Source organism: Hesperophylax consimilis, chromosome 16, assembly GCF_061612785.1.
Source record: "Hesperophylax consimilis isolate HC1 chromosome 16, BYU_Hcon_1.0, whole genome shotgun sequence".
In the NCBI taxonomy this organism is placed as follows: domain Eukaryota; kingdom Metazoa; phylum Arthropoda; class Insecta; order Trichoptera; family Limnephilidae; genus Hesperophylax; species Hesperophylax consimilis.
The window spans coordinates 13,753,802-13,771,026 of NC_142851.1; the positions used below are offsets into that span (position 1 = coordinate 13,753,802).

The window sequence follows — 17,225 nt, forward strand, 5'->3', positions numbered from 1 at the left end:
TAAGGTTTCGAAACCCGACACCTACCTACCTGCATGATTTTTCTCTTACGTAAATTTATATCTTAAAAAAATATTGTATTTGGACGTCATTTCTGATCCCGGGTAGATTTTTTTCAATTAGTAATGGTGTACGTAATGGTCTCCTCAAAATAAATGACAACTTATCTATTTTTTAGATATTTGCCGATACTACTATTTTTGATGTATTATATATTTGCCGTATTGTGACGAAACTTCACCAAAGGTTTTTTTATCATATATTCGGATTTTGTTTTGGGTAAAAAATAATAAACAGATTGTAAAAATATATTTTTTTTAATATTTAAAGCTAAAAATACATTAAATTACTAATTCTTACGCATAAAACATTGATTTAATAAAAATAGTAAAATAGTTGAAAGTACTTTTTTTGTCAGGTTTACAAGCGCCTGCTGCATGAAAAAACTTTAAAATTTACATGGTAACCATCTGTTATTTTGAATTCGTACGATTATATCAGGTCATCCATTATACATTTTTATGAATCAAATTATAAATCTTAAATTATGTTCTTGGAAAAATCAAATACACAATTTAATAGGCGGTAGTTTGAAAGCACACTATTAAAACAGATGAAGTTATTCAGGGACGAAGGATTTCTTCCAATTGTTAACCGCTTTCCTGTCGATCTTTCCTGAGTGGGTGAGGGGCAGCTTGCTTACAAATACGACTCCTCCTCTCAACTGTTTGGTTGCGGAAAGATTTGCTGAAAATCAAAAAAAATTAGTTCGTTCGTTTGTGGTAAAGGGAAAGGGGTGCATATTTTTTTCATTTATATGCATATACATCCAACTATTAATAAAATAAATTTATTCTAAAATAATCATGCGACAATAATGGAGATCGGAGATGCATAATATAATTATGGTGTACGGGACGGCACTGTAGTCGCCGGCCGCACAGACGATATAGCGGGAGTGGCCGGCTGGCCGCTTCGACGCCTTGGAAGAGAAGGTCGGGAAAAAGTAGGGAAAATGTTGAAAAATGGAAAAAATGGGGAAAAATATGGGGAAAAGGAAAAATGGGGGAAAAATGTGGTAAAAAATGGGGAAAAATTAGGAAAGGGAAAAATGGGGATAAATTGGGAAAATATAGGGAAAGGGAGAAATGGGGAAAATGTGGGAGAAAGGTATAAGGCAGGGGGGAGGAAGGTAGGGGGGAACCTGCGCCCTGACTAGGGACGCTTCGACTATTGTGAAAGTTTCTTCTTGTTGAACACCAGGGAGCCGGGAGAAAGAAGAAGGCCAGGTTGAAGTTAACCAGGTTAACAACTAAACTAGCGCAATACCAAAAAGAATTAAAGTTGTGGCTGTACAATGCAAATGTTGAAGCATTATTCATTTAATTTTTTCTATTTTGTTTCTGTATAGTTATTATTATTTTATTTTGTGTTCTTTTAATTCATATATATTATCTTACAATCTTTATTTTTACTTTGATTTATTTTTAATATGCTCCTCTTGCACAATCTTTTAGAATAACTTTAATTATAATCCTACCGTTTTTCTTTATTATGCTTACTGTTTTTTATTTTATTTTTACTGTTATATATTTTTAGGTACAAAAATCTAATGTATTAAATTATATTACCCACGCACAGGCTGCGCCTTAGTGGGTTCCCTTTCATATTATTAAAAAACTTGTATTGTGAAATATGTAAATTGGGAAAAAATAAAGGAAATAAAAAAAAAAAAAAAAAAAGTGAAGGTCCAGGGCAGAAGAGGCTTGAAGAAGGCAGTCAGGGCAGTCCAGGAGAGATGTTGATCGTTCGATGGTTGCTGGCTCTCTGCCGAATTGCGCAAGTTTCCTGCCTTTTAAAGGACAAACGGGCTTAGCTCTCCCTTTGTTAGCGAGAAATTCCGAGAATTTATTTTGGGTTCCCGGAATTTTCATAGGGAAGAGCGCCGCTGTTACGCAACTCGGTTGGGGACGATTTTGACTAGGTCCCTGACTGTTTCTTCAATCCACTTTGCCCGGGTCATTTTTATTTAAATACATTTTGTGAGTTTGCACATATTAAAGAGAGAAAATATATTTAAAAGGCAGCTTTGCACAATATTCAAATTGCGCAAATTTACATATTAAAGAGAGAAAATAGCTTTGCACAATATTCAATTTTGTGCAAACGGCAAGTTTTGTAAAGGAAACTGCGTCTGCACAATTTCAAATTTCATGCAAATTTAAATATTAAAGGGAGTTGGTATCTAAAAGGGAAGATTTGCACAATATTCAATTTTGTGCAAACGGCAAGTTTTGTAAAGGAAACTGCGTCTGCACAATTTCAAGTTTCATGCAAATCTTCCATGTTTTTGTACAAATTTATTATGATAGGTATTTTAATTTATAAGAGGGTGTTGGGGGGTCAAGCCTTTGTTTTTTGTCTATAATGGTGACTACTTGACCCCGTGATTTTATTTATTAGTCAATTTTGTAGATAAGATTACAGATTTTTTATACAGATGCAGATAAGATTACAGATTTTATACAAGTTTTTTGAGATGATTTTGTTGCATAAATTCGAATATGCGCAGAGGTGAGTTTGTAAAGGAACTGCCTCTGCGTAAATTCAGATTTATGCAAATTAATTTAAGTCGGTGGAGGTACGTCCGGTACATATGGTTCGAGATTATCAACTTGACTGGTTATTTTTAAGTACCTACGTAAGTGCATAGCCTTGCAGTATCCATCAACATGACTTGATACCCCATATATGTATATTATAAAATATGAATAACATTTCATAATTGGTCAAATCGAAAAAATCACATTTATTCTTTATCAAAACTGACCAAATAAAATCGAAACTAATTAGCAGTACATATTACCTAAGTTTTTTTTAATGTACGATGATATTTAAAAATATACTATAAAATATCAGTTTTTTGCAATCAAAAAGTACTTTGTTAGATTTTTTTAAATTGTTACAAATCAGTTCCTTTTAAACTCGCTATTAGAGAATTAGAGATATCGCTAGGAACCCTGACAACTATACCATAAATAAACAATATTGAAATATCGGCGCTGTGGAGAGGAAGAACTTAGGCCGGGTTCCCACTACGCCGGACCGGCAGATCTGCCGGAAACCGGACACCGGACAAGAGTGTTCACATTACACCGGAGCCGGAGAGATAATGGGAGGACTTCGCTTCAGGATTCGAAAGAAAAGCCAACTTTCCTCACTGTGTTGGAGCAGTAGATGGCAAACATATTAGAATTTTTAAACCAGCCGAGAGTGGTTCTATGTTCTTTAATTACAAGGAATATTATTCTTTTGTATTAATGGAAGTTGTTGATTCAGAGTACCGATTTATTTTTATTAGTGGTGGGCTCATATGGCAAGGAATGCGATTCTACTATATTAAAGGATAGTAAATTTTGGCAAAAGATCAATGATGGTACTTTAAATGTACCAAAGCCTAGACCGCTTCATGAAAACTTGCACGAGGAATTACCGTTTATACTGGTTGGCGATGAAGGCTTTGCTTTAACACCTAATCTCCTACGTCCGTATGGAGGTACACATTTGAATACTGATAAAAAGATTTAAACGAGCAGGGCGAACACGTCTACTTTCTTCAAAAAATGCGAGCCGATGACGAGAGGGGAGCCCGGAGCACGGGCGCGGCGAGCGGGGACAGCCGGATACCGGCACAAACACGTTCACATTACTCCGGTCCGGTGGTTCTACCGGCACTTTCGCAGTGACAAAACGCTCGGTAAAAATGCCGGGCTCGGCAAAAATGCCAGACCCGGGATAATGTGAATAGCTACATATAAATTGTACAGCCACTAGCCTTCCGGCAGTTTTACCGGCCCGGCAGATCTGCCGGTCCGACAAAGTGAGAACCAGGCCATACACATCATTTTTATTTTACCAAATTCGCAAGCGAAACACTTAAAACAATCCTTTTTTGCGTTAAATCAAAGTAGTTTTGGGAGAGTGTGCGCTGGAGCTGAATTCTGTAATTTGATTAATTGATGTAGGTACCTGCGACAATGTCCTTGACTTGCTGTGCAGTGACCACGGCTCCGAGCTGTTTCTCCACAAAGGCCAGGGCGAGGTAACCTTCCTCGGGGTGAGACTTGCCCACCACGCAGCACTGCTCCACTCCGGGCACCTTGGCAATTTCCTTTTCCAACTCTGCGGGGGCAATCTGGAAAGGGTTTCAAATTATAGTTTGACCGCAAGCAAAAGCACCACCCCCATCGGAATCAGTATTGCGTAGGAAAAAGGGATTTGCACGAGTAGATTATTATTGGTGTAGAGTGTAAGGTTAGCGTTTGGATGAAATAACTGTAAAGAAATTAATTTTGTTTTTTTAGATGTTTGTTGTTTAGACATCAAAAGGAAAGTAAGAAAGGTATAAATACTCACTTGGTGATTGCACCACTTGAACATCTCCTTTAACCTGTCAACGATAAAAAAGAATCCTTCTTCATCGACCTTCATCAAGTCTCCGGTGCGGAACCAGCCGTCTCCACCAAAGGCCTCAGCGGTCTCTTTGGGGTTGTTGTAGTAGCCCTGAAAAACAACAAAATAAATTCTGGTTATTATTGGTAAGTACTATGCACTAGAAGTTCGATGAACAATAGACTTTGCGCAAGAGGCCAGTTCACGTTGGGATTATTCTGATTTGACTGCTATTCTGATCGCAATTCTCATGCGCTCTGGCGGAATTAAAATATACTATCAAACACGGCTACCATTTTGATAGGATTGACAACACACGGAACACACAAACAAATTTACAGACAGACAAAATTGTTAACCTATCAAAACTATATATCTGATTCCATGTCTAGTAAATGTCAAGTTGACTCTATTTATACCAATTTTAACAAGGCGTTCGATAAAGTTAATCATGAGTTATTGCTGAATAAAATCTATAAATTCGGTATAGGTGGTTCTCTATATAAGTGGTTTAATAGTTAGTTGATCAACAGATTACTGGCTGTTAAAATTGATGGTACATTTTCATACAAATTCACTGCTACGAGTGGTGTTCCTCAGGGGTCACACTTAGTTCCAATCCTGTTTTTATTATTTTTTAATGATGTGTTATATATTTTCAATGATATTCAAGTATAAATGTTTGCAGACGACCTGAAATTATTCAAAGCAGTCAGAAACATTAACGATTGCCATAGATTGTCAAATAACTTATCGAGATTTATTATATGGTGTCGTGATAACCGCTTGCAACTTAACATAAGCAAATGCCAAATTATGAGGTTTTATTGAATAAATAATCCAATATTTTTTTATTATTCCATTAACAATATGTCGTCAGTATCGGTCTCGGAAATTAATGACTTAGGTATTTGGTTTGGACACGAAACTCAACTTTATCAAGCATATGGAAATAATAACCAAAAAAGCTTTGAAAATGTTGGGATTTATTTTAAGGGTATCTAGTGATTTCAATAATGTCAATACTGTAAAAACATTATATATGTCACTAGTAAGGAGTCATATAAAATACAATTCCACGATTTGGTCCCCAAATGATGAGATTCATTCACATGTGATTGAAAGAATCCAAAATAAAATTTTAAGATATGTAAATTTTAAAATGGGCTTTCCTAGAGAATGCCTAAATTACGATAACGTACTTTGTTCGTTAAATTTAATAAAATTATCTGACCGTGGAATCATTTCCGATTTAACCTGTTTGTAAAACATCATTAATTCAATGTTTGATACCCCTGATTTATTATGTGTAATCTCTTTTCATACTCCAAGCAGGTCAGTAACAAGACAGTACCTATCATATTATTGTAGCAATTCTACATCAACATCCCAATATTACACTCCTATGCGACGGATTCAACAGCTAGGAAACAAATATTCCGATGTTGTTGATATATTTAGTACATCAATTTCAACATTAATTAAAGTGTTTTTCATCAAGTGGGGGAATATTTTGATAAAGCTATTTAAATTGTCAATATTAAAGTATTTTGCACGTTAACAGTATTTTGTCGGCTGAAAGAAAAAAACTATTTTGGATTTTTTATTTTTATATTTTGTACCTACATACTGTGAGAATCAAATTCAACTGTATTTTTATTTATATATGTGTTTTAAACAGTTATTTCCTGCACTATTTACGAGTATAATTTCGTAAATGTTGTTATATATGTATGTAAAGCCTTAATAGGCGTAAAATAAAATGCAAAGTAGTCGAGTTAAATTAGAACTTGGCTACGATCAGTCAATTAGCTTAGCTAGTGATAGACAATAAAAAAAGAGTTGGTTCAAATTGATCGCTTTGAATAATATATATTGAATACACACATTCAGTAGCAAATGAACTTTACTTTTTGGAGGGTATAAGGATAAACTTGTCATATAAAATATTATATAATCTTTCCCAAGTACCTACCATCTCCTTTCAACTAATAATTGATGATCATCAACGTTTCAGAAGTTCTGTTCGCTTTCTACTCGAGAGGGATAATAATTTGATTAGTTTGAAGAAACTTTAAACTAAAATAATTATTAGGTAAGTGTATCATTGATCTGCGAGTGTTTTAAGTGCTGTAATGGAATCCATCTGTGTGTGGAAGTATAGATTGGTTATGACAACGGAATACATAGGTATTTCGGTCATATCTTTTAGTTTTTTTTGCAATGTCACAACAAATTGTTGGATGTACTGTTTTAAAAAGATGTACCTTGAACAGGGTGTAGACTGATTTGATCCACAGTTCTCCAACCTCATTGGTGGACATTTCCTTGAGGGTGACGGGGTCAACAATCTGAAAACAAATAAACATTAAAAATAAACACAATCACAATGCCCACAATCAGGAACAATCTATATTGACGCGAGGAATACATTTCAATAAATTGTCTCTTCAACAATGAAGATTGATAAGTTTTGGGCCAAAGTTTTAGCACTTTTTACATTTTCGGATTTGTGTTTTTTGTCTTGCGTTTTTTTTAAAGGATGAGGAAACGCAATATCGTATAATAACAACCATGAAAATCTTAAATTATGTCAAAGGAGTGGGCTGACAGAAAACAAGAAATCTTTTTGAGAGCCAGGACACAAATTGCAACTTTTGGTAACCATATCAAGAACATGAATAAGCCAGTTAGCTCAAGTCTGACAATACATCTGCAGTCATAAAGTTTGCGTCAATTTTCAATTTTAAACTGTCTATACTGATGTTGATGAAGATGAATATTACCTTTGACTTCAACCATGGACCCATCACTCCACAAGAGTTGCGCTTATATTTAGGAGAGTAGCACATGGAGCCTGTGCTTTCTGTCATTCCGTACATGTTCATCACACTTCCCTTGGAAACCCGTTTCTACAAGAAAGAAGTAAAAATAAGTAATGGTATCGACTGTAAGACACCTCTGTTTTGAAAATGATTTAAAATTATTTGATAAGATGGAATGCCATAATATTTACCTGTAGTTCTTCCATCTTTTCTGGGGCCAGAGCGGCACCAGCGCACATGAAAGCAAACACGCTGGACAGGTCACAGTTGTCCATTCCTGGGTGATTGATTAGAGAGATGACTGCTGTGGGTGTTAGCAGGATCACTCGAGGCTAGAAATTGAAAGAAACACTCCGTTAAAACCAATAGCTCACCATGTCTTTTTTAGTCCAAAAGATCGCCCGGAAAAGATTGTTGAATTCTTCATAGTATAACATTCATCTCGGGGTTTTAAAAACTCATTTAGGCCACGAGTCCACATGTAGAAGATTACGCACACTTTGAAATGTAATCAAATAAGTAATTTGAAGGTAATAATTCGCTATTTTCTACACACTAGAGGTGCCGAGGTGCCACATAGCGTAGTAGCCAACACGTTTGACTTCTATTCGAGAGATAAATGAGTAAGTATATAGGTAGGAAAGTATGTTTGAAGTAGGCGCGAGATCAGTTCGTTTACTCACTTTGTATTCCTTGACAGCCTCAAAGGTGATTTCAGGGGTGAAGGCGTTGGGGGTATAGAGCTTGACGTAGCCCATGACGGCGGCCATCAGGAGGGCCAGGACACCAGAGAACCAGAATGTGGTGGAATAGATCAGCACTGTCACGGACTGGGCGCCTCCCTCGTAATCCAGGTTCTTCTTATTTGCTGCACTGTTACAAATGAGAAATTTATTAACAATGGTGTCTCAATTTGGGGAATGTTGTAAAGCTGGAGATGGTAAGGGAAGAAATTGAAGAAAGTTGGGATGTACCAGCTCACGAAATAACCAATACAAAATTACATACACACTATGTCATCTTTGGGGATGCTGCGTGGAGGGTGTTTTAAGGGAAAGAAAGAGAGGAGGTTCTGGAAAAAGGTATGATGGGTGGGTAGGAATCTGGGGGTCAGTGTGACCAGGAGTGACAGACGTATGAAACAAACCCTTCCACTTCAGTTCAGTGTGTGGGCAGACGCCCCCGCTGCCCGGACGTGGACAAACCTCACCCTGTGAACCGGGGCAAACTAGCTAAGTCACCAAACGTAGCGAAACTCTTGGGGTGACTTACGGCAGAGATGTTGTTTATCAAATGAATGGTCCCTTGGGTGGCGTTACCCATACCCGCCTCCCAAATGAAAGCAACCTTTGCATTTTTAGATTGCCTCTCTTACTTTAAAGTTTTGAACGAGGTATATTTAACAGAAAAATAAATCGTCTGCAAATTCTGAGTGCCAAAGTTAATTTTTATTAGTATAAAGTATTTTAAATTCAGATTAAATAGATTAACGATTTAGATAATCTAAATAAACTTACGGTAGATACAATTGCGATGTGAAGTTTCTATGACTCAAGCAGATTCCCTTGGGCAGAGAGGTAGTTCCACTTGAGAATACGATGAAAGAGGTGGTTGTGGCTGGGTCGAAATCTGTCACCCTGTAACGTACAAAATCATTAAATTATTTATCAATTAACAAATATGTCAAATATTTCTGAATGGGATAAGGTTCTAAAAAATATATGTTAACTTTGTCTAAATTTAATTACTCAAACAACATCCTTGTCAACATTTGTGGCGATCATCATGAACAACGATATATTGTTTTTGGTATTCAATGGGTTAAGAATATATGTATTTTGTAATGCAGGCCATGAGGAAAATAAGTTCTATAAGTCTTCCATATATGTTATTACTTACTCAAAGCTCTCTTCTGTTCCAGTTTCCTTTTGGAAATCTGCGAAGGGAGTGAACCTTTCGTTGGTGGTCTCGCCGAAAACGACGATATCGATGTTCAAGCCCACATCATCGAACACCTGGTGGAACAGAGCGGACACGCAGGGGTCGCAAAAGAGGATCTTTGGCTTCCCCATTTCGACGAAGTGCTTGACCTCACCTGGAAATCAAATTATAAATAAAGTGATTTAAGTCATTGATAAAAGAAACAGTGGAGAGAAGACAAACCATTATTAATAATTTATTTAGTCGCCAATATAGTCGGTACGCTTTCATGCCATTTCTTCTTTTGTTTGGAAGATTTAATTTTTAAATAGATACTGAAAGACACGTTATTGTGAATTTGTGGTGTGGCGGTTACCGCTACGGAGCCCAAGTTTCAACGTAAGTACTAACATTATTTTTTCTAGGTGTCTAATATTGATACCTGTCAAATGATTCATACAATAGTGTTACTTCTCTGAACAGACTGAATCAAGTTGGACTCTTATTGGATAGTGGTTTATTCATGTAAGATCCTCCTGTAGGTGTTATAAGCCATTCGACCTTCTATAACTATGAACCGAATAAAACAATATTTTTAAATGTTGCAACTGCTGAAATGGATCTAAAAATAGTATTGACTGCTCCCAACCGTCTGCAGACAGTAAGATTAAGGCATCCCCAAATTGGGGTATAAAAGGTTGTGGGAGAGGCCGTTGATTATTCAAATTTGGTCATTTGTTTTGATAGCATAATGTTTTACTTGTGACCAAAGTGACTAAAACCAAATGACCTGAGAAGGGGCCGCCACTGATCAAAGTATACCAGTGTCCAGTGTGGCGCCGGAAGAATTGCAATAATGTGAACCGATTGACCGGAATTAATATAATATTAAGTATACTGATAGCCACCGATAATACTTGCGCAAAATGAAACGCATAATATTATGATGTTTATTCTGTTTGTCTTTTTCAAGGGCGTCGATAACAGGTAAATATTGTGTAAGCGTTGTATATATACGGTGTCCGGAAACTCGTAGTACAAGCGGGAAACTGGTGAATCTATATCACATTTGGAGTCGATTTTGTAGTATATTTTTTTTTGATTTGAGCTTTCGTTTTGGAGTAAATCGAGTCAGAAGATGATTTTTTTTGATCAAATTCTTATAAATTATTACTGAAGATCAAAGTACCCAACTAATTCAAACTATTTAAAAGTAAAACAAATTAAGAAACCCGGATTTAAAGCATTATTTTGAAATCACCCTTCATTTAATCCGGTTTAATCATAAAATATTTCTGCTCTGCAAGGTTAAAACATCTATTGATATTCATACCTATCTCTGACATATTCGCAAAATATAGCTTTCTCTAGTATGCTGGGTTCAACTAATATATGAAGGAAAGAGACGCACGATAAGCAGATGTCCCATTTCTGTTAAATCGTAAGTAGGTCAGTTTTGGTTTATGGGTCGCCGCAGGTGGCCGTATTTATGTGATTGTTTATACACTGTTTACATTGCATTTTGCTTTAAGAAGTTTTCTAGTTAATTTAAACATAAAAGCGAATTGTGGTCGAAATTTGTGTGTTTTAATACGCGTTATTATTGTTTTGATAGTGATACTTTAAGATTTATCATCGATGCGTTCGACGTGTTTGAAAACAGTTGTACCTTTTTAATGTTTTGATTTTGAGACTTATCATCGATGCCTTCGACGAGGTAAAAATTAACTACGACATGATTCAAATAGTGCAATAATCAATCAACAGACGGACCCAACTGTGCTTGGAAGTTAACGGTGAACATTTAAAATAATTTGACGTGTTTGTGTTTTGAATTGGAGATCGGAACATCGCTACATATTTTGAGTACCTACCTATGCTAATAATAATTCCTAACCGTTGCGTCGGCGTCTCAGATCGAATGACGGAAAAATTTTAACCCTGAAATAGCCGAAAAATATTTTTTTTTGGTTTTTTTTTTTTGGTGAAGATGCTCAAATCAAAAAACTTTATGTTTATTTGGGTTCCCCATGTGGCGTAGATTCTCCAGTTTCCCGCTTGTACTACGAGTTTCCGGACACCGTGTATATGAACACCGACGATCAGTATACTAAAAAAATCCATCCGTCAGTTTCCAGATTCCACCTAAGATTAGTACATTGTTGTGATCGATATATATCTTTGGATTTATTGAACATCTATTGAAATATCTGTGTGTGCCTACATCTAATCCTTATCACATAATTACGAAAAATCAATCTTCATTTTCAATCTTTGGACGAAAGTATTTATAAAACTATTATTGATCCTCCGTAAAAAGCACACAAAATGGTAATACGTTTTATCAACAAGCGACCGACAAGATATTCCTCAATTCGAGTTTTATATCGTTTATAATGTCTTAAAGAACTCCATTTAAAATTTATGCTAACACTTTTCTTGCACAAATACAATAAAAAAAACACAACACAATCACACCACCAGAAATATAATCAATCGACACTACAATGTACCTAAACCTCATACTACATTAGTACAAAGACAATTATTCTTCTACCTGCTCCCAAAACCTTCAAACTTTTCCCTGATATCCTAAAAAAAGAAACTCAACTTCATACTTTCAAAACATAAATAACTCTATGGATCCTTACATCTGCCATACATTCCAATTACAACCCACATACATTCTACACTTTTACCTCTAATCTCCTTTCACATATCTCTCACATTCCTCCATTGTCCTAATTCATATAAAATATAATACTTATCAATGTTTAATTAATTATTAACCAACTATTATGTATATTATGAAAATCTTCAATCGGTAAACTTCACCAGCCATAACACAAGGCATCCCTACATCCCTAGTATAACGGTTGAATATAACGGTTGAAATAACATTAATTTTCTTTAAAATAAAATGAAATAACACGCGGTGCTCAACAAAACAATAGATATTGATCAGATTTTCATTCGCATAGTGAATATTACATTATCAGCTAATTACGTAAACAAATGATTTAGTTTATTGATTCAGATTACGGTAATATCTACCATGAAAAGGCGTTTAACATAATCAACAAAATGTCAACATAAAATGGAAAAGCTTACAATATTTTGACATTCATCTTAGAAGACATTCATGTTGAAACACTTCAAGTTATTTATTTTTTATTTTTTATATTAACTCCACACAGGAGGCCCTGAAGCAAATAATTTCCCTCAAAGCCTATGTCATCTTTGGGGATGCTGTGTTGAGGGTCTTTTTGTGGAGAGGAAGGAGTGAACATGGGTCTTGAAGAGTAACATGTTGTAGGAGGGAGGAAACACAGAGGCCGGCAGTTCGTTCCACAGCCGAGCTGTTGAACTTAAGAACGAATCGTAGAAGCGACCCGTTCTCATGTGACAGAAATATAATCGAATTAAAAAAAATCATCCTTGGGAATAACGTTGACGTAAACGTTAAGTTGAAAGAAGATGGGTCGGTTTTTCAAACAGAAGGCGCTAGGAAAATTTCATAAAGCTCAACTTTCTGATCGAGGGTTTTTACTGTTTCTGCTTTATATTGAGAGGAATACATAATCTAAACATGTGTATATTTTTAGTGTGTCAATATCACCAAGAATATAATAGGTAATAGGCACAAAATTAATTTGGCAAACAGAGCCTAGAAAATGATATAAAAAACATATATGTTTTGAATAATTAAAAACAAAAAAAGTTGCAATCAAGTAATATTTTTAAACAGTATTTTAAACAGTTGTTTCTTATATCTGCGTTCATAAAATTCTTATTAAAAATGCATTCTTTGGTAGTTTATCTAATTGAGCAAAAAGACAAGAAAATCCTCAATTTATCCAAAACATGTTTTTTTTGTTATTTGTTTTTGGGGTGTTATGCCGTGTTGCGCTAACTCCTTAACGTTTCGGACAGCATTGCAGTGTCCATCATCAGGGCAGATGTGTTATTTTGAAATAATAATAATAACAAATAACACATCTGCCCTGATGATGGACACTGTAACGTTGTCCGAAACGTTGGCTAAAGAAGGAGTTAGCGCAACACGGCATAACACCCCAAAAACAAATAACAAAAATACTTTTGGCCGTGAAAATCTTAAATCATATTTTATGTTTTTTGGTATTCATAATGTAAACCAATTTGTAGTGAAGGTTTATCTAAAATAGTGATTTCACAAAGCTCGCGTCCGGTACGTCAGTGTCATTGGTTCTACACGCAGCGCAGAACAGCGAAGAGTGGATGGGCCTTTTCCACCATGGAGATTGGAAATTGGGTGAGGGTCACGATCCTAAAATAGTGATTTCACAAAGCTCGCGTCCGGTACGTCAGTTTCATTGGTTCTACACGCAGCGCAGAACAGCGAAGAGTGGATGGGCCTTTTCCACCATGGAGATTGGAAATTGGGTGAGGGTCACGATCCTAAAATAGTGATTTCACAAAGCTCGCGTCCGGTACGTCAGTGTCATTGGTTCTACACGCAGCGCAGAACAGCGAAGAGTGGATGGGCCTTTTCCACCATGGAGATTGGAAATTGGGTGAGGGTCACGATCCTAAAATAGTGATTTCACAAAGCTCGCGTCCGGTACGTCAGTGTCATTGGTTCTACACGCAGCGCAGAACAGCGAAGAGTGGATGGGCCTTTTCCACCATGGAGATTGGAAATTGGGTGAGGGTCACGATCCTAAAATAGTGATTTCACAAAGCTCGCGTCCGGTACGTCAGTGTCATTGGTTCTACACGCAGCGCAGAACAGCGAAGAGTGGATGGGCCTTTTCCACCATGGAGATTGGAAATTGGGTGAGGGTCACGATCCTAAAATAGTGATTTCACAAAGCTCGCGTCCGGTACGTCAGTGTCATTGGTTCTACACGCAGCGCAGAACAGCGAAGAGTGGATGGGCCTTTTCCACCATGGAGATTGGAAATTGGGTGAGGGTCACGATCCTAAAATAGTGATTTCACAAAGCTCGCGTCCGGTACGTCAGTGTCATTGGTTCTACACGCAGCGCAGAACAGCGAAGAGTGGATGGGCCTTTTCCACCATGGAGATTGGAAATTGGGTGAGGGTTACGATCCTAAAATAGTGATTTCACAAAGCTCGCGTCCGGTACGTCAGTGTCATTGGTTCTACACGCAGCGCAGAACAGCGAAGAGTGGATGGGCCTTTTCCACCATGGAGATTGGAAATTGGGTGAGGGTCACGATCCTAAAATAGTGATTTCACAAAGCTCGCGTCCGGTACGTCAGTGTCATTGGTTCTACACGCAGCGCAGAACAGCGAAGAGTGGATGGGCCTTTTCCACCATGGAGATTGGAAATTGGGTGAGGGTCACGATCCTAAAATAGTGATTTCACAAAGCTCGCGTCCGGTACGTCAGTGTCATTGGTTCTACACGCAGCGCAGAACAGCGAAGAGTGGATGGGCCTTTTCCACCATGGAGATTGGAAATTGGGTGAGGGTTACGATCCTAAAATAGTGATTTCACAAAGCTCGCGTCCGGTACGTCAGTGTCATTGGTTCTACACGCAGCGCAGAACAGCGAAGAGTGGATGGGCCTTTTCCACCATGGAGATTGGAAATTGGGTGAGGGTCACGATCCTAAAATAGTGATTTCACAAAGCTCGCGTCCGGTACGTCAGTGTCATTGGTTCTACACGCAGCGCAGAACAGCGAAGAGTGGATGGGCCTTTTCCACCATGGAGATTGGAAATTGGGTGAGGGTTACGATCCTAAAATAGTGATTTCACAAAGCTCGCGTCCGGTACGTCAGTGTCATTGGTTCTACACGCAGCGCAGAACAGCGAAGAGTGGATGGGCCTTTTCCACCATGGAGATTGGAAATTGGGTGAGGGTCACGATCCTAAAATAGTGATTTCACAAAGCTCGCGTCCGGTACGTCAGTGTCATTGGTTCTACACGCAGCGCAGAACAGCGAAGAGTGGATGGGCCTTTTCCACCATGGAGATTGGAAATTGGGTGAGGGTCACGATCCTCACCAACGAGGAACTGACTCAAGAAGAAAGAATCGGTGCTCAGTATAATGAATACATTGGTGTACAAATGGGATCATTTAGGAACCAGTTGCTGACTTACCATAGGTCATGTCGTTGGACAGGGCCATGACGGATGCGCCGAGGAACAGGCAGCCAATGATGGGCACGGCGATATCGTCGTGATTCACTCCGCAAATCATCACCACATCGCTCAGACCGATGCCCCTGGACTTCATTTCCTGAGCAGCGCGGATGGTCCGCAACCTCATGGACCGGTTTGTCTCAATACGGCCAGACGTCACGTTGATCTGCGGAGAGGAAACACTCATTTAAATAATGGGTACGCATAGCATTACTGCACGCCTGACCAGAAATTACATTTACTGTGCAAAATTCTGAACAAAAACTCAAATGCAGTATCAACGTATCTTCTGGCATAAAATAATGATCCCATAATATTTATGATACAAGGCATTTTAGTATGAACGTACGTCATGTGATTCCAAAACAACAAACGACCCAAGTGTAAACCGGTACAAAATGATACATTATAATGAATAAGGTATTGAATTAGGAATGTACATGTTTCTAAAACAGCAACAACGACCACTGCGGCTATCAATTTTTTTCCTTTTTACTTTTCTCTTTGCATCACATATTGTTTTGTCAACTTACTCGAAACACAATACTTTCTATTCAGCCCTGTTCTTATCGACTAACAAATCTAGTATAAGACACTTTTTGTGTGGATCTTAAAAACGACACCGAAACTAGAAGTATTGGTTCCAAAAGTTGGATTACGAAAACATTTATCAAAAAGAAAGTGCATTATTTCACTGTCAAAAGTTTAAAAGAAGCTTTTCTTTTAACGTTTTGTTAGTCTGCCAGGACCAAATTTGACTCTCAAGATATTGTGCTTTCGGAGCGAAGCGACAGAATCAGAGTGAGCTGAATTATTCGACTCAATTGAAAGACACACCATATCTAGAGTTGATAGATGTATCGATGCCTGTTCTTCGTTCTATCAGCTTCCTCCTTTATATATTCCATCTCTCGTTAGTCCGTCCTCATCCAACAAATTAAAAAAAACTATTTTAATGGAGGTTCACTTTAACTATACTGAAAAATAAAAAAAACGTACCTAATCCAAACAATTTAAATATTATACTAAAATATATTCACTTTTGGAATAATAAAATCGTACCTCGTTCACCAATATAAAAACTAGAAAATAAATATGTTCACTTCTACACTAAAAATTAAATCGTATTTTTCCAACCAATTTAAAAACTATTTTAAAATACATTCACTTTAACGACACGGAAAAATAAAATCGTACCTCGCCCAACCAATTAAAAAACTTTACTAAAGTATATGTTTACTTTAAATGCCTCTGAAAAATAAAATCGTGCCTTATCCAACCAATTTAAAAACTATTCTAAAATCTTTTCACTTTAACTACACGGAAAAATAAAATCGTACCTCATCTAACCAATTTAAAAACGTTACTACAATAATATATGTTAACTTTGACTGCATTGAAAAATAAAATCGTACCTCATCCAACCAATTTAAAAACTATTCTAAAATATTTTCACTTTAACTACACTGAAAAATAAAATTACTTTCCCTTTCTCCGCACCATCACTCCATGACCAATTCCAAATTTTAACTATTCTGATTAACACTCTGTTTTTTGATGGTGTGTATACATTTCTGAACCGAAACGCGAACCGAGCCACGAATTACGGAAAAGGGACGAAGCAACTGCAAGCGGTGTTTACAAGTAAAAAAGATAATGTAACTTTAGAAATTCCTACGTTTTAAGGTAGATTTCAGGTAAATAAGTTAATAAGGTAAAGGAAAAATAAATATTATTTTATGGAAAAATATTTTATTGTATATTAAGATAAAATTATTATCATTTTATAAAAGCATATATATATATATATATATTCAATTTTATAAAATTATATATTTTTTAAAATTATTTATAAAATGAATATGTAAAGAATT

At 36.7% G+C, this 17,225-nt stretch overlaps 1 protein-coding gene across 1 annotated transcript; it reads right to left on the reverse strand.

The window, feature by feature from the left end:
• Positions 1 to 355: 355 nt before the first annotated feature.
• LOC149416747 (luciferin 4-monooxygenase-like) lies at positions 356 to 17,019 on the reverse strand. Its single transcript, XM_089640940.1, has 10 exons — positions 15,310 to 17,019; positions 9,175 to 9,370; positions 8,793 to 8,912; positions 7,959 to 8,148; positions 7,467 to 7,607; positions 7,237 to 7,362; positions 6,718 to 6,801; positions 4,415 to 4,561; positions 4,028 to 4,193; positions 356 to 745 (listed from the first exon to the last, which is right to left on the reverse strand). Exons 1-10 carry the CDS (start codon positions 15,536 to 15,538, stop codon positions 618 to 620), a joined length of 1,527 nt encoding a protein of 508 aa, XP_089497066.1. The 5' UTR covers positions 15,539 to 17,019; the 3' UTR covers positions 356 to 617.
• Between the last annotated feature and the right edge of the window lie 206 nt (positions 17,020 to 17,225).

Coding starts and splice junctions, on each gene's coding strand:
- LOC149416747 (XM_089640940.1), bottom strand. CDS start 15,538: ATGAGTGTTTCCTCTCCGCAGATCAACGTGACGTCTGGCCGTATTGAG. Junction 9,371..15,309: donor GTCCAACGACATGACCTATG/GTAAGTCAGCAA, acceptor TTTGATTTCCAG/GTGAGGTCAAGCACTTCGTC. Junction 746..4,027: donor AGTCAAGGACATTGTCGCAG/GTACCTACATCA, acceptor TTTGATTTTCAG/CAAATCTTTCCGCAACCAAA.